At 37.2% G+C, this 23414-nt stretch overlaps 1 protein-coding gene across 4 annotated transcripts in view; it reads right to left on the bottom strand.

Moving 5' to 3' along the window:
• LOC139981059 (kinase suppressor of Ras 2-like) overlaps nt 1-23414 on the bottom strand; it is a 63425-nt gene that overhangs the window by 36218 nt on the left and 3793 nt on the right. For 3 of the 4 annotated variants that reach the window (XM_071993201.1, XM_071993202.1, XM_071993200.1), the window contains exon 2: nt 5059-5199. In XM_071993201.1, the coding sequence (XP_071849302.1) occupies nt 5059-5199 (141 nt within the window). Of the gene's footprint in view, nt 1-5058; nt 5200-14772; nt 14793-23414 lie in introns of those variants that run through there. The other variant, XM_071993203.1, reaches the window with a different exon arrangement.

Below are 23414 nucleotides of genomic sequence, written 5' to 3'. Positions count from 1 at the left end.
TACCAAAAGGAGTGGAAAAAAATAAAGGTTTTATTTTGATATATTTATGAGAAGATCAAATCTGTAATAATCGCTGAAATCACCCAAGACCACCCACACATTACTTTCTTCACACCAGGATACTTTGTTGGTGTGTGGTCCTGCTCTTTTTCTCCCTCCTCTTTCACCCACTGCCAGTTAATGTTAACCCATCCACCTCCTTTCCTTCTGATAAGGATCTAACTGGCATCAAGTCTACCTCCTCAATCTATCCCCTTCCAGGTGGTTGAATGATGTAGAACCCTTTTTGTTTTTCTTTCATAAATGGAACATTATTCTACAGATTCTACGGATTCTACACAATATAACAGATCTACAGTATGTAATACTTATCTTTATTAAAACCTTTGCATTCCTGTAAAACATGAAAAGCATTGCAAGGTAACAAGAGAGTATACATGTTAAAGGAAATGTTTATATGCTTCTCTTATCTATCCCCTCTTAAAATTGCTCAACTATTACAAAGGGTTGGAATAACCTTATTCCAATTGGGAGATCCCACTGATCGGTGAGGGAGTTAGGAAGGGAAGGTGAGGAAGAACTAGGCTGCCCCTGGAACTTTTGGGAATATTTGTTTACACTATATATATCACCATTCTGCGATGTTCTCTGATCTCGAAAAGTTTTCATGGTGTCGTAAACCAGAGCGAGGTGTTTATTGTTCAAATATTAAACTCATTACTGTAGCTACTGTATCATGAAATCTATACAAACCAAAAATTCAGATTTTAGGTGATCTCATTTATCAACCTTGTAACTACTGAACTGTGCACCAAGGACTTTATACTGTGTTACGTACGACCCGACTACTTAATACTTTATTCTTCTTCGTGGGTTGACAGTTTAATGTGCTCAATTTTCTTTTATTCAGAATGACCTAAATTTCATCACTCCTTTCATTTTCACATACGGTACAAGTGTGTGCATGTTGAGTCATGACTTATTTCTAAATTTTAAACCATTCTTTCAGTTTTATTTAAAAGAAACTTTATTACAAACGATAAATTTATTTTAAAAAATTATCAAAAAATTATTACAAAGAAAATCTTGCTCATACTTTGTGAAACGACTACTTAAAAAAACCGCATGGTCTTTAACATAATCGTAAGACGTAAAATACTCTGTGAGTCTTTACTAACTGATTGTTTGCCAAAAAAAGGGTTTACAAACTATAATTTAAATAGAAATTAGGGGAAGGGAGGGGTGGGAATGGGAGGCACATGCCCCCAAAATATGTTTGATCTCCCTCCTCCCATGATTTGTCACATTAAAAAATGCTTCCACTACAAGCCTTCTACACCCTCCCCTCCTCTTCACTTCCAAATGTCTGGCAACTGAAAGGATTTCACAAGTGGCCATTGAAGAGCACTTTCAAAATTATTGAATCCTCTAGAGCGCAAAAATGCTAAATCTATTTAAAGGTAAGAGAATGACAGTTCGCACTTTTTGAAATGATACTGAAAATTAGGTCACCCTGTGAATCAGTGAGAACACTCTCAACAGTCTCCAATTTATGCTGACTTTAGGCCAAAGAGAAAAATTGAAGTTGGAGAATACTGGAACGTTAATTCATGCAATTCGTTAGATCGGTTTAGGAAATTAGTGACATTATGTGAAGAAAAGTTATAACAAAAATTTTTATCTGATGTATGGATTTTGCACAAAAGATTTACCATTTAATATTGAAAAGTGTATTTTGGGGATTTTGGAGCAAAAACCTTGCTCAAATAGAACCATCAATGACTTGCTTATTATTGTTCATAAATTTGGTGAAAATCATTGAGCATCTTATGGTCAGATAAAAGACATTTATATAAGATATCACCAGATATAAGACAATTATATCAGATATCAGATATAAAGTTTCATCAAAATGTTACACAAATACCCAATATTTTGTTACTCTCATAAAAAAAAGTTAAACACTGGTTTTTAACGAACACAAAAACCTCCAAATAATTACAACACTTGGTGTGCAATACTGTATGTATGGATACATGCCCCACCATGTGCACAACCACTTGAGCCAGGGCATGCAACAGCATTAGGCTATAGAAAATCCTACCAACAACAAGAAATTAAAGAATGAAAACCATGGCAACCCAAATGTTCAATGAACAGGATGTTGCAAACTGGCATTTTCTGAGTAACCCAAGGGGGGATTGTCCACAGGGGTTGCCAGTACAATACTGTTTTTATTAACCAGTGACCCCTTCAGCCTGATCACTTAAGTATGGCTAGACACTGGGCTTGTCAGGACAAAAGGGTAGGTCACAGTTTGAGAACTACCATGCTGACGCGCACGCACACACATCCATACATACACCGCGGTGTACACAAACACACATACACCTTCGAGCTGCATTGTACTTAACTGAGCACCGTGAAGTTAAACCATACTGTTCACATGTTCATGATCAGCAACTACAGTTCTTCGTTTACCCAAATTAGGGTTTCACACTATGGTTCAACAAGGGTGAAGGTGAAAAGGCGTATACTGGAGAGGAAAGAGCCGCATTTCAGAAAATGTTAAAATAGGCGCAGTTTCTTCTCTGGTTTCACCTTATTCACTGCTTGTTGTTAGGGGGTTTTAAAAGATTCAAACATACGTATTTGCGAGGAAATCGAGCAGGACACGTCCATGAAGATTTTCAGATATCACATCATCAAATTGTTTTCGATGTAAGAAAAGGATGACAAGAAAAAATTGGCACTGTTCAATCAACTAGAACTGCATTTGTTTGCGCATTTGAACATGATGGTGTTGACATGCAAGCGCTATGTAAACATCTTTGAACTGACATGAAAACTACTAGATAAAACGACCGGATCGTTGTTCACACAATAACACGTAGGGCGGGTGAACCCCCCCCCCCCCGGTTGATCTGTGGTGACCTTTGAACTTCTCTTGCCTTTTGTTATGCGACATAGGTATTTTATAGCAGAGCTTCACATCGCACGGCTGCTGGTTTTGCGCCTTGTCGTTGTGTAAAGAAACCTCAGTTTTCATGTTGTTTAGGCGATCGCAAGCACATGCTCTGATACCTTGAGCATGGTGTTTAATGTGTAAATAGTGACAGAAGAGGTTAAAATTCATTTAACTTTGGTTTTAAGGTGAGACAACTGATCTCAGGGTCTGGTCTGTGATGTGAACTCAGCATGTCTATCTATATACGTGTGCCACTGTACATATTCTTGGCTACTGCTGACTATTGAGTTGAAGTACTAACGGCGTTATAAATCCAATCCAAACAGGTTACGTGTACCACAATTTCGTCATTACGCCATGTCTTATATTTTTACAGGGCAAAACTTTCTTTTGTCTTAAATTCCGTCTAATTTGCACCGTTCCTGCTGAAATTTTATTCAGTGGATTAAAGTAAAAAAAAAATTTAAAAATGTTTGGAGGTAAAAATGCCAAAATTCAGTTCAGAGAGACCCTTCAAAACAAGCTGTGTATGACAAATTATCACTGTAACAATGCAGATCTCTGTATGATATTGTCATAAAAGTAAGCAAAGCAAACAATAAGGTTCCAGCACAGCCAACAATGGTAAATTGTCTTTTTGTTAATAGAGGTCTGATTCTACTCTAGATCACCATTTTTAATCTCATATATATATATGAATATAAAGACACTGTTTAATATCATACCAAGGCCATTTCCTTAGCCTTCTAAGCAGATCTCTGTCAGCTGGTGCATCAGCCCAAGCATGGTTCCTGTCCTGTTTTCCTGAACTTTCAACACAGAGGGGCTGTACATGTACAGTACAGTACTGTTCATATACCAGTGCTGGGTTACTTTATACAGAGCAATTACCAAATGCTATGTACACAAGATGTCCCTAGATTTGCTACACATAAGTGAAAAGATGCATCATATATCATTTGCAACCTCAAGAACTATTTGAAGACCATGCAAAGTGACCAGAAAACCCCAAAACTCACTGGTTTGGATATTTACGAACGACGATACTTACCTGTCTCCTACAACACTAACGCACATTTCCTAGTCTACCTAGACGCCACTGGTATAATTTTGGCACTGCACCCCCGGTGACCTCTCCTTCAGGTCACCGCGCACTCTCTCTTCCTTCCGAATTTACCATTCCGAAGGAAAACGCAAAGTGACCAGAAAAGAGAAAGCTGCAGCAAAATTTGTAAAATTGTATTCCCCCGCAGCAGACAGTCTGAGAGGATCGATATCGCACGGTAGAGATTTATTTCTGCAGACCGTCAAACTACATGAGATGGGTCCTACTCAGCCAGTCTACTGCAATGCTTACAGCATCCTCCTTTTTGCCATGTCAGAGACGAAACAAGACTTCACATATTTTGCGATGCAAACTTTCAACACTAAAATGATTCCCCGGATGGCTACAGATTTTACGAGAACAACCCTGATGAAGCGCTGCCCTCTACCATTATAATCTGCACTCACTCTGTAAGTTCAGGGTTCAGCCGAGGTCATCCTTTTTATGTAGAACGTTTTGGATCTTTCATCACAATTTCTCATAAAATAACTTTTACTATCTCAAGTGGAGGGGGGGAGGGGATAGCTCTCCACTACTGTGTCCCCCCCCCCCATCTGTGTTCATTTAGTATTATACTACTGAATGTAATGTGTATATCAGCAGGTTTAAGGTAAGGGTCAGGGAGACTCAAACCTCACTACCTAGAGTAAGGCATTTTTCCCGGATAGGTGGACAGGATGCTGAAACCTAATAACCAACTTGCCCAAGATTGTGAATCAAGTTTTTCCAGGACAGATACTGAAATCTTTCTTACGTGGGATTTGGCACAAAGGCTGCCCGTTGAGACGCCACTGTTCTGTTATTTGTGCTAGACTGTGCAGTTAAGCCACTCAGTATGATACTTACAGCCTCCATTTTGATAAAGGTTAGGCACCATTTTCTGATATAGCTTAGTGTGTTAGGCTACCAACTTTGCTCTGCAAAATGGTTAAAACCAACAGATGTTTAATTTAGTTACATTGATGTGGTACTAGATGTAACATACCTCTTTGGCTTCCTCATGAATATCCATGACATACAGCCACATCTGAAAGTTGGGGAATTGCTCCAATTCTTCGTTGATTTCATTGTCATTTTGCCGATGTCGTATGGCAAGCTGCCTGCCAAACATCTGAATGACTTTGTTCTGAAAGATGAAAAAATAGCATGTGGGTAGTCAAAAAGAAACAAGATAAAAATGTAGGCCCATGGATACGAGTGAAAATATCACACCAAGATGCTTCAGCACATTTTGTGAGGACACCAAACATCATCTTCATTATGATGAAGCATTATTGAAGGATGAAAATGAAGTCACCTACAACCCAAAAAGTTGAATGTAAGTGACCAAATGTTAAAAGGGATGGATTTTATGTTTAAAGCAGTTTTCTGAGGTGAGTTTGATAGGATTTTCCAGACAACTCAAGTTTCAGCCAAACAAATTGATGTAAAAAGTGAAATTATTGATAAACTTTACACTTTGTGTGCTTTTTCCATGTAAATAAACTGAAATATGTCTGGCTGACAAAAATGTTGAGGATTTATTTCAGCCTGTCTTTATCGTGGAGTTTGACTCGTTCACAACGGATACCAAATCCCCCCTCCCTCCCCCCTCCTCCTTTTCCCTATCCCCATTTCGAAAGCTATTGTCCTTGGTTGATGCACATTGTTCCAGTAACAGACGACAGATGGCTACTGGCATTATTAGATAACTTCATGAATGATTGACACCATGAAATATTAACCGTCTTAACTTGTAAAAATGCTGTCCCATTTCATTTGTACTTGTTATTCTTGTAATGCATATATGTAAATATATCCAAATTTCAGTTAATTGTATGAGAACATTTAAAACAGGCACCACAGAGCTCATTGTACAGTACCGTACAAATAAATTACGAAAAATCTAAACCATCTGCAGAAATGTTGGCAACAACGTCAATCATGCTTTCAAAAGTGACACAGCTTACTCAAGCTGTAATCCCATGAACATGACCAAAAAAAACAAAAAAAACAAGTATGTTATCATGAATTGACGGAACAATGCAAACACACAGAGACTACAAATAATGTTATCAACCATCGTATGATTTCCGACCTAAATGATTTAGTTTAACTTTTATCAAACCGGGACAGTGACGGCAGACGCATCATATTTACTCGTCTGCCCCGTAAAGAGATAAATATTGATTAGCTTGTACAACAGGCTTCGGCGACACACCACGCATCTTTGAAAAGTCCCTGATTAGCTGAACACAAGTAAAGACTGCTAGATTATTTAATATCAACTAAAAAAAAAAGGGCTGTGTTTTTGGGGTCATTACAATTTTTTTTTTTTTATAATCAAAACAACCAGTTTGGTGTGTATTTATGAGAGTGTATGTATGTGTAAATTATAAATTCCACTTCACGGCAGATTTCATCCTTTTTGGGACTCATCAGGCGAAGACAGGAACCCAACCCCCGGCCTTCCCGTCACAGACCATCCTGCTCTGCCACATTGATTCTACTGATGAGTGGGAAAAGCGCAGTCTAGGCATTTATAAAGTCTGTCAATGATAACGCAATGTCAATGAGAGCGCATTCGCATTCATGTTTACGATAGTACAGACTTCACCCCTGTATATATATCTGTCATACCACATTCGACACATTAATTTCATTACATAAATATATATTATATATTTGCACTAGGATGCAGATTTTGAACAGCTCATCTGTGTCGTCTTTTCCTTTCGTTCTGATTTCATCAAACACAAGAAAGGATCAAAGTATTTCAACTGCCCTTTTCTTTCTCTCTTTTAACTATTTGAGCAACAACTATGAAATCTTTCTCTTCTTGGACAGAATCTCCCACCTCCCCCTCTACCCTCTCACCCCCCCCCCACCCACCTCAATCGATAAGACTGCATGCGCCATACACTGTACAAGCAGCCTCGAATAATACACTACTACAGATCTGCGAGTGATAACTCCATAATACCGTGCCGAAAAATTTGAAGGGCAAGCACAGAACGCAATTAAGCTAGGCAAGGCCTCCATCTCCTTCTTCCTGACCATCAAGAAGATGCAGCAAAAGTCTTTTCAAACATATTGCTAAAAAAGAATAGCAAAGTGACTAAGCCAATATGAGAGACAGAGAGAGCAAGAGAAAAGCAACAAGAGAGACAGAGAGAAGAGAGAGAGCTTGGAGGAGTGATAAAGCTCCCAGGGTAGTCTGAAAATAATGCCAGACATAAAAGAGGCAAGAGACAACCCTGGATAAGACTGACTGCATGAAATATTTACCAGCCTTTAGAGTGTGAGCAAACGAGAGAAGAGATGGAAGGAGACGGACAGAGTATTATTATCATGGATGATGAGTAGCTCCACAATGGGGCTTAGCATCGTAGTAGTAGTAGTAATAGTAATAGTAGTAGTAGTAGTAGTAATAGTGTATTTAGGGGACATACGAATATCTTACGACTGTATAGTACACATATATATATATACATTTATGCAAAATAGCGTTACAAGGAAGAACCATAGCTTGCAAGGTGTTCTCAGACTGCTCGATGAGTTTGCAGAAGAAGGGGGAAAAAAGACATGTCTGGTTGTCCTTGTGATTGTGAAATATATAAGAGATATATAGAAAGATTACAAGCTGAATTTTATTCATGGGGCTTAGCATCGTAGTAGTAGTAGTAGTAGTAATAGTAGTAGTAGTGGTAGTGTATTTAGGGGACATACAAATATCTTACGACTGTATAGGATATATACAGTACATACATTTATGCATAATAGTGTTACAAGGAAGAATCATAGCTTGCAAGGAGGTGTTCGCAGACTGCTCAATGAATTGCGTAAGAAGAAGAAATAAAACACATGTCTGGTTGTCCTTAAGATTGTGAAATTAAAATAGATATTTAGAAAGATTACAAGCTGAATTTTATTCAGCTTCTACAGCAAGATAGTATGGACAGTTGGAAGGACACAATTGAAGACTGACTATCAGAGCTTTATTGTGTACGGCAATGTGAGTACGCAGTGCTGTAAAAACCATCTATTCACAATGTATGTTTATGAAATTATTGATCAAAACAATGACTCACAAATTTGGTAACAGAGAGTTTTGGGACACTTTTGACAACTGAACGAAAAACAACTTGGTATTTTTTTTACCTAAATCTGTCATAACAGTCTCTCTAAATTATATACTGTATGGTAAAGCTGGAAATTCAAATTTAGCTGCTGAGAGTAATCGAAATGATTAATTTCAGATATTGGATGTTAGCATTATGGCTCAATAGTGTTGAAGACCTGAGTAGAGTTTAGTATTTTATTGGACAACCGTCAACTTAGGGCAGCTTATCCAATTTTTAGTAAATCATATTCCTGTATTATTCTTGAGATGCCTGGTTTAAATTCTTATCTGGCCTATAACATCTGCACTCTAACTTCTCAGTCCACTTTTCCTCTTTTTAACTTTTTTTCTAGGCTTGTTTCTTAAATACTACATGCTTAGAGAAGTAAACCCCATAAGGAGCAAAGTTTTAGGGAGTAACATTTCTTCCCAAGATGGATTAATTTTGGTCCGTTACCCACTCCACCTTAACTCAACCTTGCCAGCCTGTGCTGAGAAATTATTATTCTGTTTTATACTAACTGGTCCATGGCTTGTAGCATGTTGTGTGCAACTTTTAACCATCAGTATTGGTACAGTAGCTCTGATGTTGTTAAAAGCACTTTTTTTTGTGTTAGACAAGCCTAGGCCTAGCCATGTAGTAACAGCACACTGTAAGTTATTACAGTAGGTGTGAGCTGATTTTGTCAAGCAAGTGCAATACCATCAGTAGGGTTCCCAATGTAACTGTGATTGTGAGGAGACAGGTAAGTGAGGCACAAAGTAATTTCGGTAAAATATTCTAACTGGATAACAGATTTCACAAGAATGCACATTGTTGAACTTCAGAAAGAGGACAGGGCCCAGAAGTGTGTCAAGGGGTGGGGAAGGGGGGGAGTGTAGAGGTGGAATGGTAATATCTAGTTTTGTAAGCTACTGTACAGCATATATAGAGTGCTCAGAGTTCCTATGTAGTGATGAGACAGGTAAGAGAGGAGTGAAGTTGACTGAAATGCCTCTTAGGCAGGGAATGGGGATTGTGGAAGGACTAAGAGCATACCACTATAAAGATTTATACTGCAATTCTGAACACTGGTCCATTTCAGAGTTAAAGCTTTTATTGACAACTGGTACTTAAAGCAGCATTTTGCGTTGGGTTGCTTTTTTCCACCTTTTTAACATGTGCATCGATTTTTTTTAGATGTATCAATCATAAAACAGCAAACTAAGATACCATCCAAGTTTCACCCTGCCAAGAGCGTTAATTAGCGAGTAATTAACGATTTATGTCGATAACGAGTAAAAGTGTCCTCGACAAAGTTTTCATATCTCCAAATCCACTAGTTTGAATTCCACCAATCAGTGAATAGTATGTTTATTCATGAGCATTTTGCGTTTGGTCGCCGTTTTCTACTTTTTTGACATGTCCATCGAGTTTTTTACATACATCAAATCACAAAACAGCAAATTAAGATATTAGCCAAGTTTTTCCCTGCCAAAACCGTTAATTGGCGAGTATTCCACATACAAAATTAATCGCATTCAGTTCCCAAACCCACCAGAGATGCAGGTTTAGTTATGAGCCGTTGCTAAAAATAGATTCAAGACTTTGCGTTGGTACAACCAGGGAGTTGTTATGCAACTCTCTGGTACAACTGCCATATAGACTGTACACAAATCAAGCGTGGTGTTATATTACGTATCTGTCAATGACGTTCGTAGTGTTTAAATATTCATATTATGGGCGAGGTTTATTGGGTTGCCAACGGAAAATATCTTGGAGAACAACAAAGTTGAAAGTTGCATTTTTTTCGACTTTTATGCCACCATTTGAAGTAAAATATAAATAGATAAGCTAGTTATGTATGTCGTTATGGCATAGTGGAGTCAGTGAGGTTGAGAAAAATCATAGAAAAGGACGCAAAATGCTGCTTTAAATAAGATCAATGATTATCACACACACAGACAGACAGACAGAGACAGACAGACAGACAGACAAACACATAGAGAAACCTACTATGGTATTTGTTAATTTTCTGTACAAAGACTAACTTTGTTGAAAAGCTGTCATATTTCCATTTATGATTTAATATTAAAGATTCCTCAGCAACTGTTAGAAGGGTTAATTTGTGGGGGTTTCCTCTAAACTTGATGACTAGCACCTAGCAATAGGAATTTTCACAAACAGGAAGTCCCTCAGTCCCAGTTGTTTACAAGACCTATACAGCAATTCACTACACAAGTTCTTGTTCTCATTCAATCCCTACCAGTGACTTCTAAAGGATATATTTGTAAGCTCTGTCCACACCTTTCTCACACATTGATTAATATCAAGTTCAAAAGGTGAAACGACATCAACTATTGTAATAAAATGCATTAAAATCAAAAATAATTCTCCAAATTTATGACATTCATAAGCAAATCAGGTCTGGTCAAAAGTGCAAAATCGTTGTCTAACATTTGTGTCCCTCAAGACTACTTGAACTTCATATTCTCAAACATATTAAACAAATGACAAATTTATTCAAACTTTTCATCAAACTGATATATTCAACATATTTCTTTCTATGTACGAATGGTTTGCTCAACCATTGGTTCAATTTTTCATATTTTTTCCCTTAATTTCTCAGAAAGCCAACAGGAAACTCTTGCTATTAGAGGAAGTTTACGTCAGTGAAATATTAATTTCGACTATTACTATTACGTTGCATACACACAGCTACACTTCTAAATCAAAAGGATCGCTGCAGACTACGCTTATTAAGTAATAACTTGTGAAGATTCCGTCTTAAGCTCAATGTCTGTATGTCGTCTAGCTATCTGCTTATAACTTGTGCAGATCCCGTCTTAAGCTCAATGTCTGTATGTCGTCACTCGTCTAGCTATCTGCTAATAACTTGTGCAGATCCCCTGTCTCAAGCTCAATGTATGAATGTTGTCTAGCTATCTGCTTATAACTTGTGCAGATCCCCTGTCTTTAGCTCAATGTATGTATGTAATCTAGCTATCTGCTTATAACTTGTGCAGATCCCCTGTCTTAAGCTCAATGTATGTATGTTGTCTATCTATCTGCTTATAACTTGTGCAGATCCCCTGTCTTAAGCTCAATGTCTGTATGTCGTCTAGCTATCTGCTTATAACTTGTGCAGATCCCCTGTCTTAAGCTCAATGTCTGTATGTCGTCTAGCTATCTGCTTATAACTTGTGCAGATCCCCTGTCTTAAGCTCAATGTCTGTATGTCGTCCAGCTATCTGCTTATAACTCGTGCAGATCCCCTGTCTAATATTCACTCCACCTTTGAAGGAGATCCCATTATATATACGAGCGAAACATTAGGCCGAAGAACTTTTTTTTTAAACAACATGTTACACGAAACGAAACTACAACAGGTTTCTAAAGTTACGGAGTTAATGTGTCTGGCTTGATTGAATTTCGACTTCTGGTGTCATTTGTCCTTTAATTAGAGCCACTGGTTTCACATATTAAACCATTATACATTTATGTACATTAACCATACAATTACCGTTAATAACACTCACAAAAGTAACCAATGAACTTTCCATTTCTTGTCAACTAAGGGCACCATCTCAATTTGTACATGTATTTTCTGTATAAAAACTAACTTTGTTGAAAAGCTGCCATATTTCCATTATGATTTAAATTTAATACAGATTCCTCAGCAACTGTTAGATGGGTTAATTTGTGGGGGTTTCCTCTGAACTTGATGACTAGCACCTAGCAATAGGAATTTTCACAAACAGGAAGTCCCTCAGTCCCAGTTGTTTACAAGACCAAATTCACTACACAAGTTCTTGTTCTCATTCAATCCCTACCATTGACTAGTAAGTACTATATATATATGTGTAAGCTCTGTCCATGCCTTTCTCACACAATGATTAATATAAAGTTCAAAAGGTGAAACAACATCAACTATTGTAATAAAATGCATTAAAATCAAAAATAATTCTCCAAATTTATGACATTGGTGAGCAAATCAGGTCCGGTCAAAAGTGCAAAACCGTTGTCTAACATTTTTGTCTCTTGACAACCTTCTTTGCGTTCTCAAACGTAATAAACATGACAAAATTTGTATACCTTTTCATCAAACACATATTTAACATATTTCTTTCTATGTACAGATGGTTTGCTCAAAGTCTCAACATTAGATTCAATTCTCGATCTTTTCCCCATAATTTCAAAGAAGCCAACAGGAAACTATCGCTATTTTAAGTTTATCTCAGTGAAATGTTTATTACGACTACAACTATGCATACAAGCTTGTAACACTTCGAAATCAAAACAGTGAACTTTTCCAATTCTTATAAACTTAGGGCACCCATCTTAATATGATATACCCATGTGGTATAAAATAATATACACATGTGGTATAAGGATAATAAAATATACACACATGGTATAAGGGCAATGCGATACTACCTTAACACCGTGCCTCGGCTAGAGGCCCGCGGCTTACAAGGTAACAGAATAGGCATAAGGCCAGCCCACAAAACGGTGGGGAAAAAACCAGGAACGAGCCTGGGAGCAAGGAAGGGACAAGTAATATAGATATATAACGTATAAAGCAACGATAATACAAGAGAAGTAGAGTAGTTAACAACTAAACAACGGGTGAGGGAAGGAACTAACGCAATAGCGTGAGTAGCCAAAAAGGCGGGAACTAGCGTAACTACGGTAAACAATTCGCGGAACTGCTACCAGTACTAGAGTTCTGCACAGAAAAAAACGGAGCGAACTCCGCTCCCAAAAAACAGCCCTAAAAAACTTTCTAATAAAAAGAAAAGGATACTTATCGGGCTGCAAAGACTTCAAATACTTCCAAGAACAGTGGATGGGAAATTATTTCCGATCCTAGGAACCAACAGTGGACGAAATTCGGTGGAAAAAAATCCGCTCGAAAAATTACGAAGTAGACGCTTTGGTTGGTAGAATGAGAAGGGAGGTTGGTGACCCGTGAAGCCGGGTCACAGAGGGTGCACAGTGTTAAAAGGTTACCAGGACATTCTAGGCACGGTAGAATGAGGTGCATAGGTTGGGGGGAGACAGGTAAGCGAGGAACAAAGTAAATAACATATTTCTTTCCATGTACGAATGGTTTGCTCAAAGCCTCAACATTAGATTCAAATCTTCATCTTTTCTCCATAATTTCAAAGAAGCCAACAGGAAACTATTTTAAGTTTATATCAGTGAAATATTTATTAGGACTATTACTATGCATAAATGCTTATCTAACACTTCCAAATCAAAACAGTGAACTTTTCCATTTCTTATAAACTTAGGGCACCCATCTTAATAAGTACATTTTGTATGTATACAAAGTCAATCAGTTGGCCTTTTTAGAACATTGAGGTTAACTTAAAGAAAGCGTTATTGTTTTTATTGCATACCATTCTTTTTTTAAATCAAATTATAAACTTAATTGGTTACCGATACTGAAAGTTTTCAATTAATGATGTAATCCCAAACGTTTAAATTCTCTGTTTTTGTGTTCATGGCAAAAGTGATCAGACCAAAAACAAAAGGGCACACACGATTAAAAAAGACAAATTCTTCAGTATTTAAACAGGTATATTGCATAAATGCAACAATTCAATTGTGGTCTATTTTTTTTTCCTTTCAGGCTTTTTAAATGTGTAAGTCACGCAGTTATAGGTATTGAAGATGTTAGCGAAAAATATTCCACTCACATAAATGTAAAGTCATTACAGTACTCATGTATTCATGTATTATACACAGTGCACACTATAAAATCATTATGAAAGTTAACACACACACAAGAGTACAGTGAACAGTACCGTAATAATTCAAGTTTTAAAACGATGAGGAATCAGCAGTTTTTATATTGCTTAAAAACGATGACGCCAGACACCGCATTTTCACGTACGTTGTTTCCTTACCCAGTTCCCATCCTTACTGTGCTGTATTTTTTTTTTTGGGGGGGGGGTATATGACTATCCATATTTTAACTGCTATCGGCTCTCATTAAAACTTCAGAAAAGGGAGAGCTGTGACGTCACGCTAAATCCGGCATACAATATCGTCGGGATTCCGGAGGGACGACATATTAAACATCTTTAACAAACACAGGGTACACAGTTTATAATTCCATTTAACACATAAAGAGTACAGTGAACATTACATAATCATTCAAGTTAACACATTAATCTGAGTACATAGAATAGGACATAGGATTTACAGGCTCATGTGATCTTCAAAGTTCAGCCTGTAATTTTATAGAAATGAGTGAAAAATATAAATAGTAATAAATTATACCCTGAACATATGAAATAGTCCATATACATAGAGATGAGACCTTAAAAAGAGAGTGGAATCAGTCATTCCTTACAGGTTTACATAAATTGCTGGTTTAGCTCTCTTTCTCCCTCAACATTATCCCCACCCCTTCTTCCCCCCCCCTTCCCCCAAGGAAATGTCTGGCTACAATGCAAATCCAAGCAGACAACTCAGGTTTGAAACTGAAGATAAAAGTGATGATTATATTGTAAATGTTCATACTACATTCATTCACTTTCATCTACTATGGATTCTTCCGGACTGATGGAATGTGTTATACTCTATCATGTTAGGCAACCACCTACCATACTGTTAGGCTATTCTTTCTGACTGATGGAATGTGAATACTCTATCATGTTAGGCAACCACCTACCATACTGTTAGGCTATTCTTTCTGACTGATGGAATGCGAATACTCCTTGTTAATTCTCCAACGACTGAATGGGGGGCAAAATTGTCTTTCTTGGAAGGGTACCAATGACTGTATTGAATAAAACCATCAGCATGTAAAATATGCCTTACAGACTTGGCAAACAATACAAAGTGAATAAGGTGCATACCAAGGGCAGACTTAATCACAATATACTCCAACCGATTGTGTGTTGACAAAAGCAGAAATGTCAACATCCTGGGATAACCCAGGCCCTTCAAATCACCCAGTGCACTTTTTTCCTTTGTTCTCTCTGTACAGTAATACTAGCGCAGCTAACAATCGCACCAGTGGGTTTGACTGGTGGATCTGCCACTCTGATGTACTGGTTTCTTTTGATTCAGTGATCATCAGTTTTGTTGATATAAGGTTTGGTTTGTACTGGGAAGTCTCATCACACGATTTCTATGGTAGCCCAGGCTCTAGATCTTGGGTGACTCTTCTTCTTAAAGTATATATACAGTAGAAGCTCTATTTTGAGTTTTCTGTCAAAAACAGTTTGTCGCAATTTTTGAAATAAGGGAGTCAACCACAATTACAAGTACAGCACTACTAAAATTATCATCACATAGCGACTCTTCTTAAAGTACAGTAGAAGCTCTATGTTGAGTTTTATGTGAAAAACAGTTTGTTTCAATTTTTGAAATAAAGGAGTTAACCATAATTACAAGTACAGCACTACTAAAATTATCATCACATATCCCTCAAAAGTACTTGGTTGCCCCCTTCTCCCCCCCCCCCCCTCCTCCCATAAATAAATCTGGCAAAGTCCTAAAACAAGGAGGCAGAAAGATGAACAACACTTTCTCTTCTACTAACTATTATTTTACCACAATTCTGACGATTTCATATAAGTTCTGGAAACGACGAAAATCACGAAGCTAGGACCCTACCAATGCCCGCCCACCTCATGGCTTCACATTCTGTGCTCGCGCCTCTGGCGTCAGTTTGCATTACCCTCTTTCTGTGCAACCCCATTCCCCCTCCCCCCCCCCACCCAACCCCACATCCCTCTGTATCAAATCCATCACTTTTGTGTAATAAGTTACATTACATTTGGTAGTAGAAGTACCAAATAAATTGCTGACTCATGCAAGTCTAACCTTCTATCCTTTACAGTGTATTACTACAGTATGTATAGATCTAAATAATTCTGTCTGTTAATTGACATGAGAGAAAAAAGTCTATTTCAAACTTTTTCAAGTCTGCGTGTGACTATATACTTTCTATGTCTCTCTTCTCGACTCAAACGATTAAATGTTAGTCATAAAAACACCCAACTAAATCTAGATGTGGACATAACACATCACAAATTACATTGTATCAGACATGTATACATATTTTATAATTTTATAGCCCAAAACTAATTCTTCAATCTTAATTATCACTGTATAGTATCATTATAATATTTAAAATGTCTGTTCTCCACATCCTAAAATGCATAAGTTATTTCTTTGTTTGTAAAGACAACCTTCTCTCCTCCCCCCCCCCCCCCATATATACAATTTGTCAAATCCAATGAATATCTAGGGTCTGAGAGAGTGTCTCTGGAAACACTCTACACTGGTGCTACCACCATTAATCACCATCCCACTCCACATTCCATGGGTCAATAAGGTTGTCTGGTTTAGCACTCACCGACAACGCTATACCCGGGGTCGTTAACCCCCCTCTGTACCACCTATGGAGGCTTTTTGACTCATCCATTCTCTGAAATGGATGATACCCCTGAACAGCTTTCTTGGTATGCCCACTATGTAAAGTCTGTTAGTGTTACAACATGATTTACTTCTATGGACTTTTAACCAAGTTGCATACAACTTATGACTAGACTGTTGTACTACAGTTTGACTGTATGTATGAGAATTATCAATGCAAACAACCAAAGGACAAAGGTCATTTCAAAGCTAACTGGTAATTGACTGGGTAATTGTTCTTCCAGGAAAGGGGAGCCGTACCCTGAATTCTCCAAGAGAATGTTTGCGATAATTAAAATATTAATCACCAAATTGGTAGAACATGCCAGAATGTTGCTATGGAGTAGCCGAATATGGAAATTTGGACCCGAATATAATTTTCCATTTCAATTTGATTCTATTTTAACCCATACTGTACTGTATTAAAAAGTGGTGGTATTCGCTCAGCCATGACTTAAAATGGTTAATTCAACGACCACTAAAAGAGACCGAATGTTCATTAATTTATTCGTTATTGCATAATATGATGCTAAGTAAAAAGAAGAAGATACCAAATTAAGATGGAAGGGCAAAAAATGCATAGCAAACCAATTTTGTACATATTGTCAGTTTATAATTTAATAGCATGTTCGATATTTTTTGACTGTCAACAAAGAAACACTTCCAGGACCGTAAAATACAACATTTCATGTGACAAATTTCAAATATACAGGATAGGCAAAGATATGAAAATTTAAACCTACAACAATTTGTAAATGAAAGTTCAATTCCACCCAAACTTCCCAAAGATCAAAAAAATATATATATCTCTGAGTCAATTCCTTAGTTGCTAAAAAATTTTCAACAAGGAACTCGCTTTAACTTTTTTTGCTTTGTTTTCTTTTTTCTATCCTAAGATTGTGGGGGTGACAGTGAAATCGTCCGATTCCAAACAGGTTTTATATCACTGCAGTATACATATTACAGACACCACAGTTCCTCAGTATTCATGCAGTTATTCCAAAGGGTGACTAATAGAGCTGAGTTGCTGACTCAGTGGTTTGTTGTTATTATACTTCTAACAGTGCTGAGGAGGTACAATTTATCACATTTCCTGGAAAGTGGCCCCTAGCTTTCTATTTTAGTTTTTTATATTGATTTTTTTATTTATTTGCTTGTTTTTGGCTTTTCTATGTTCTAATCTGCAATATTTGTTTTGTTTTGTTTTGTTTACTCCTTTTCTTTTATAAAACAGTAAATTGGAGGAAAAAAATTGTACATAAATTGCAATCTAAATATGGATCAAAGAAAGCAAACCTCATTTTACTTTCAAATGTTTCCAAGTAATGAGTCTTTCGCCTACACAAGTTTACAAGAATTAAATGCATGTAAACATTGATTTGCAAAACAAAGTTTCCTTATTCTTATGTTGAAAAGATCATAATCATATGATGCAATGTGTAATGAAATGTTTCCAGCTGAGAACAAATACCCTTACAGAAAAGTAGGCATGCTACAGTATATGCAGCCTATAATGTCTAGCCTAAAAGTAGTATACGTAAAATGGTCACAAGTTCCACTTCACTCAGATATTGAGCCTACGGAGTTTAGTGAAGTTCATGTCAACTTTTGTTGTCGTCATAGCAGAATGTTTCCAAATTTTATTTTAAGGATAATAATTTTTGGATGATAATACGTCGAATATGACTGTCCCAAGCACGAATATGGACGGTGCAAAGGAACAGTAGTTACACACAGGCGACGCAGTGTGTGTAAACCATGAACAAACAAAGGTAAAGGTACTAGGTACGGTATAGCAGTCAACTACTATTTGAGTCATCACCGTTACTATACGATTGCATTCATAATTGCAGGCTGTGAGTGTATGTTAGGATAGGCCTAAGCATATGTACTGTATGCAGTTTAACCTATTTTTAAACTTTATACTCTGTCACGAAGCTCAATCTTTTTACAATTTATGTCATTTTTCTGTTTCCATCCAGATCGATGCAATAACCAATATTGCCAGGCAATTGGAAAACCAATCCACTCACAGAATGATAGGAACTCAATTACAAATAGCTATTTCAAGCAGAGGCCTACCAGCTAGAAAATCTGGTACTTATTCCTCTTGTATCATCTTACCCAACATGACAGTAGTTAAGCTGATACAATCTTCCCCAGTCCTACCTACCTGCATTCTTACAGAAAAAAAATGTGGGCATTATTTATGTAGTCAATAGAAAAAGACATACCAACAGAAATATTGTTCTTAAATTTTTTTTTATTGGTGGAAAATCTGTCCAATTTCCAATTGTTATTATAAAGGTTACTCTATAGCAAGTTGATGTACAAGACAAGAAATATGTGGAAAAGTTAGCACATTGCTTAATTGCCAATATCATGCATCTAAAGTTTTGAACTGACTTGCAAGCAGCTCACAAGCTAGGAACTGCTGACATAAGCTTACCACTGTTAATTCGATGTAACGAGCTTGCATTTCTTTGGACTTGCAAACTGCATACATGTGCAAGCTTGCACTTTCATGAACAATGCTTGAACAAGCATGCAAGCTTGCTAATGTTTCAAAATTAGCAAGCCACAAGCCTTGCACTACTTCATAAGCTTGTTAAGGAAGCTCGCTTATGCTTTATCTGACTAGCATGCCCAAGCGTGTGGCAAGCATATTTTGGTAAGCTTGCAAGCTTAAATGGCAAGCAAGCGAGCAGCACGCTTGCAGCAACCTCGCAGCAAGCACGCTGCAAGCTGATCCCCATATTAGAGTAAGTCTGTCATAAATGCTCGGACTACTCTGCGAGACAACATTCACACTAGTGCCCTACATGTGGAGAGCAACAGTTTACAAGTGTCGAATCATTTAAAGTCATAGCTTTCGCTTTTGCTTCGGGCACAACGCATTATTCCATGTGTGTTCTGTTCCGTGGTTCTTTACTTTCATTTTCCCAAACCTGTATAAAGCAGCATAAGACCTATCTCGTGTTGTTCTATAAACCCTAAAACTCTACTTGGCTCGACAGATGCACTATTCAATCGGTAACATTTGAAGCACTGCAGCCCCGAGCGAGGAGCGAAGTAAATATATGTGAACCATCAACGAGAGTGCTAAGGTTGTGGGGAGACAGGTAAGCAAGGAGCGAAGTAAATACATGTGAACCATCAACCAGCTTTTCATAGTGACCAAGTTTCATATTTTATGGTAAATTTATGCAATATAAACCATTAAAAATATCAAGATGCACTGGTGGCCTAAGGGTACAACAGGGACAGACCAGGACAACTCATGGGTACAGTACACTGGGCTTTGTCAAAGTTTGGGAATTCTTGATAACCATCTATAGTAATATTACCATAGAAAACACCAGGGTGGGACCAGTCACATTCCAAAGAATGACATAATTATTCTGAAAAGCTATTCAAGTGTCCAGATAAAGTATCAGAAACCTAAGTGACATCTGGCTGAAAACAATACAAAGTCTGAATTCCTTACATACCTAGAAATCTCACACAATGAACTTTAGTCTATTTGCATGATCAATATCCCAAATACCTCAGGTACAGTACCCTGTGTGTGCATACATCTATACAGCAGTGTACCTGTGAAATTACTCTGACCTCAGTGACCCTGTGCGGAAGAAATAGTACAGCACCAGCCACTATATATATATATATATTTTATATATTTTATGCGTACATATATATACATGTATATGCTTATATGTATGTATATATATATATATTTATAATATAAATATGTTTATATATATTTATAGGTGGGATATGGGTGGGGGGAATGACTACAATTGGTTGTCCCACAGACTACAAACTCTTTCTAAACATAACACCTTTGTCCACCTTTTGAGGGTTTCACGGAACTTTGGTAAATTTTACTGGACTTCTTATCAACACACTGATACTGTACCTGTGATTTTCAACACCTGTGATTTTCCAAGTTTTCATGACGTTATAAGGAGCTTTCATATCATTTGAGATGATTGCTCTCATACAAGTGAGATTCAAGCTGTGAGTGCTTTGCTTGCTCTCAGAGAACAGGAACAGGATGCATACTTTCAGTTTCGCAACATAGTTTAAGTTTCAGGAGTTTGGACATTAATCCCGCCAGTTTTCAAATGCCTCAGTCTTCACTTGGATGTAATCTTTAGCCTATGGCAGGCGGGTGTGCAGAACTTTATATGCTAGTACTGTACTGCGCGCGTAGCACGAAGCCCTTATAGCCAGGACCCTGGAAGCTCTGAGGGTTTGAGGTGCTTTCTGGTGCCATACAAGCTGTATTTGGCACCACTTGAGGCAAAACTTTGGAATCATTTTCACTGATTGATTTAGTCATATTTCCAGAAGAAAAGTCGGCTGTGAACTCTCTAGTTCTAGTCTGCTAATCGTTCTCATGTGAGTCCTGTTCAGTTGCTTGTCCGTGAAACCCAAAGACCCTTAGTTTTGTTTTTTTCTGGCCCCCTTAATGCCCTTATCATTTGGGGTTTCCATTTTTTATTGCATTCAGATTCAGCCATGTTGGTTTTCGTGTCGTCAAACCATGGTTAGTTTGACTCGAACTTTCAGTTAATTCTTACGACTAATGTGGCAGCATGTACAGTAGACCAGGACTATCCTATTTGTAATGTTATAAACATATATGACCGCACGTTCGACAGGCATGTGATGTGCAATAGCAATGCCGTTTGACCATGCAGTTATCGCACGTTTGTTAAATGTTATATATAGTACAGCATTTAGTGCACTGCTAACCATCATTGTGTAAGTGTGTGCGACGCACGACAGCGCAGGTTATTTAGCCCCATAGCTAGATCTAGCAAAATCTGCAACAAGTTGCCCCTGTAAAAATGGCATGGCTAAGGTACAGTAAATGATCGCTAATTAATTTATACATTTCTGACGGCAAACTGTACAAGTAACAGTAATTTTGCAAAGTCTCTTCAAGTTACAGTACAAGCACCATGCCTTAGAAATGTGTCTGGCTTTTTTTTTCTTTCTTTTTTATTGTTTTAAAGATTATCTGGTTTGTAATTAGTCATTTATTTATCAATTTCAGGAGCAAAGGAATTCCTTTTCTTTTTTTTTCCATCCTCAAAACATCAGTGCTTAAAATAGGAGAGCCATTGCGTCAAAATCGCGTCATACATGCTAAGCGGAAACACTGATCCTGATGGAATTTTTTTTCTTTTAAAGCAAAAATACATTATTCTCCTGACAAAAATATCGCTTTCAGCAAATTTCAACACCATATCTGCCCACCGATATAGATAAAAAGTGATTTTGCAACGATCTCATTAACGCATCGTGAAGTTTGTCATTGTTCTAAAAATAAAGTATAGAGTACTTAAAAGGAAACTTTCTTCCATGAATGTCATCTTTACACAAGGAAAACGAAATGAAAGGACAAAAAAATTTTATCAGAGCATTTCAATGGAAAAGTGTTTTGTTCCCAAAAAAAGAGCGGTCAGTACCAGACTGAGGGGCTGAAATAGGTCAAAAGCTGTGTTCTCATCACAACTGATGAAAGTATTTACTGTTTCTTCAAATGTCACTTTATACAATTTGAAAACTATCATCGACCTAACCTATTTGTAGAAACTTTTAATTACCAAAGGTCTGCCACAGCCCACTGCATAACAAATATGACAGGCAGTATCAAGTTAAGCGACCGTTACAGTTTATTTTTCGGCTGTTCAGGAGTCATACTATAGTTATTCACAGTACAGTAGTTATTCACTACAGTAGTATACATGTAGGGTGTACAACAAAGATTTATCCGATACAAATAAAAGTCCCACCAAAAGTCACAAATACGGATTCTATTTAAAAATGTGAAAAGAAAATACCTGAAAATCTTACGGTAGTGTAACCCTTTAAAGAGTGCATTGTGCCGGACGTTACACAAGATGGGCTTGAAAAAGACTTGCAATTTACTATGCACTAGTAGATTTATACACAATATATCAAATGCATTCCTAAGCAATGTCATAGCACTGGCTAAAATGTCAATAGAAGAAAACAACTGCTTCCATCATATGGCATTGACTCATTTTAACGAGAAATTTAGATGTCAACTAAATCACAGAAAGGCTACTTAGGGCCAATGAGAAAGCCTCCCCCACCCCCCTTCTCCTTCCCCTCCCCCATTCGTTTACCTTTTGAACTGCAAAAATCATGACTAGGTTCATAATATATTTTCAATATGTAGGCTGCAATCTGCTGGGTGTATTAACATCGATGATTTTCCTGGAAAAGCCATAATGAAGTACTGTTAAGTACACAAGTTGTAAAATTCTGTACTACAGTAGTGATACTGTACATCACTCACTACTAACTAACATACATTTGAAAGTGAACTTTCCAGAAGGCTGCATAACTCTTGATTACATTCAAGTATGCTACAGATTATGACCATGGACATGATTATCGTATTAATGATGTAAATGTGTATCAGTAAAGTTTAGAAATTTTCAAATATCACAAAAAATGGTTCTTGAATTACTTCCTAATTAGCTTTTCATGTGATAAGAAATGAAAAAATTTGGCTGAAATTTTGCTTTCTTCTTTTGAATAATACCAAGGTAGATTTGTTAAACACATTGCCACCTTTTAGGAGGCAAATTTAAGCAAAAGTGCTATTTCTATTGTTGATACTGTCTGCAGTATGAACAGTAGTTTAGTATCATCCTTGCTTTAGGTAGAATGCAGCTCTTTTTAAAAATAAGGATCAAGCCTGGAGTTGACACTAAGCTCTGTTTTAATAATGAATGCTACTTGCTGTTTTCATAATATTTATTCCGTGTTTCTTTCA

Source organism: Apostichopus japonicus, chromosome 15 (genome assembly GCF_037975245.1).
Source record: "Apostichopus japonicus isolate 1M-3 chromosome 15, ASM3797524v1, whole genome shotgun sequence".
NCBI lineage: Eukaryota > Metazoa > Echinodermata > Holothuroidea > Aspidochirotida > Stichopodidae > Apostichopus > Apostichopus japonicus.
Note: the sequence above shows the minus strand (reverse complement) of the source record. Positions and strands in the feature narration are given on the sequence as shown.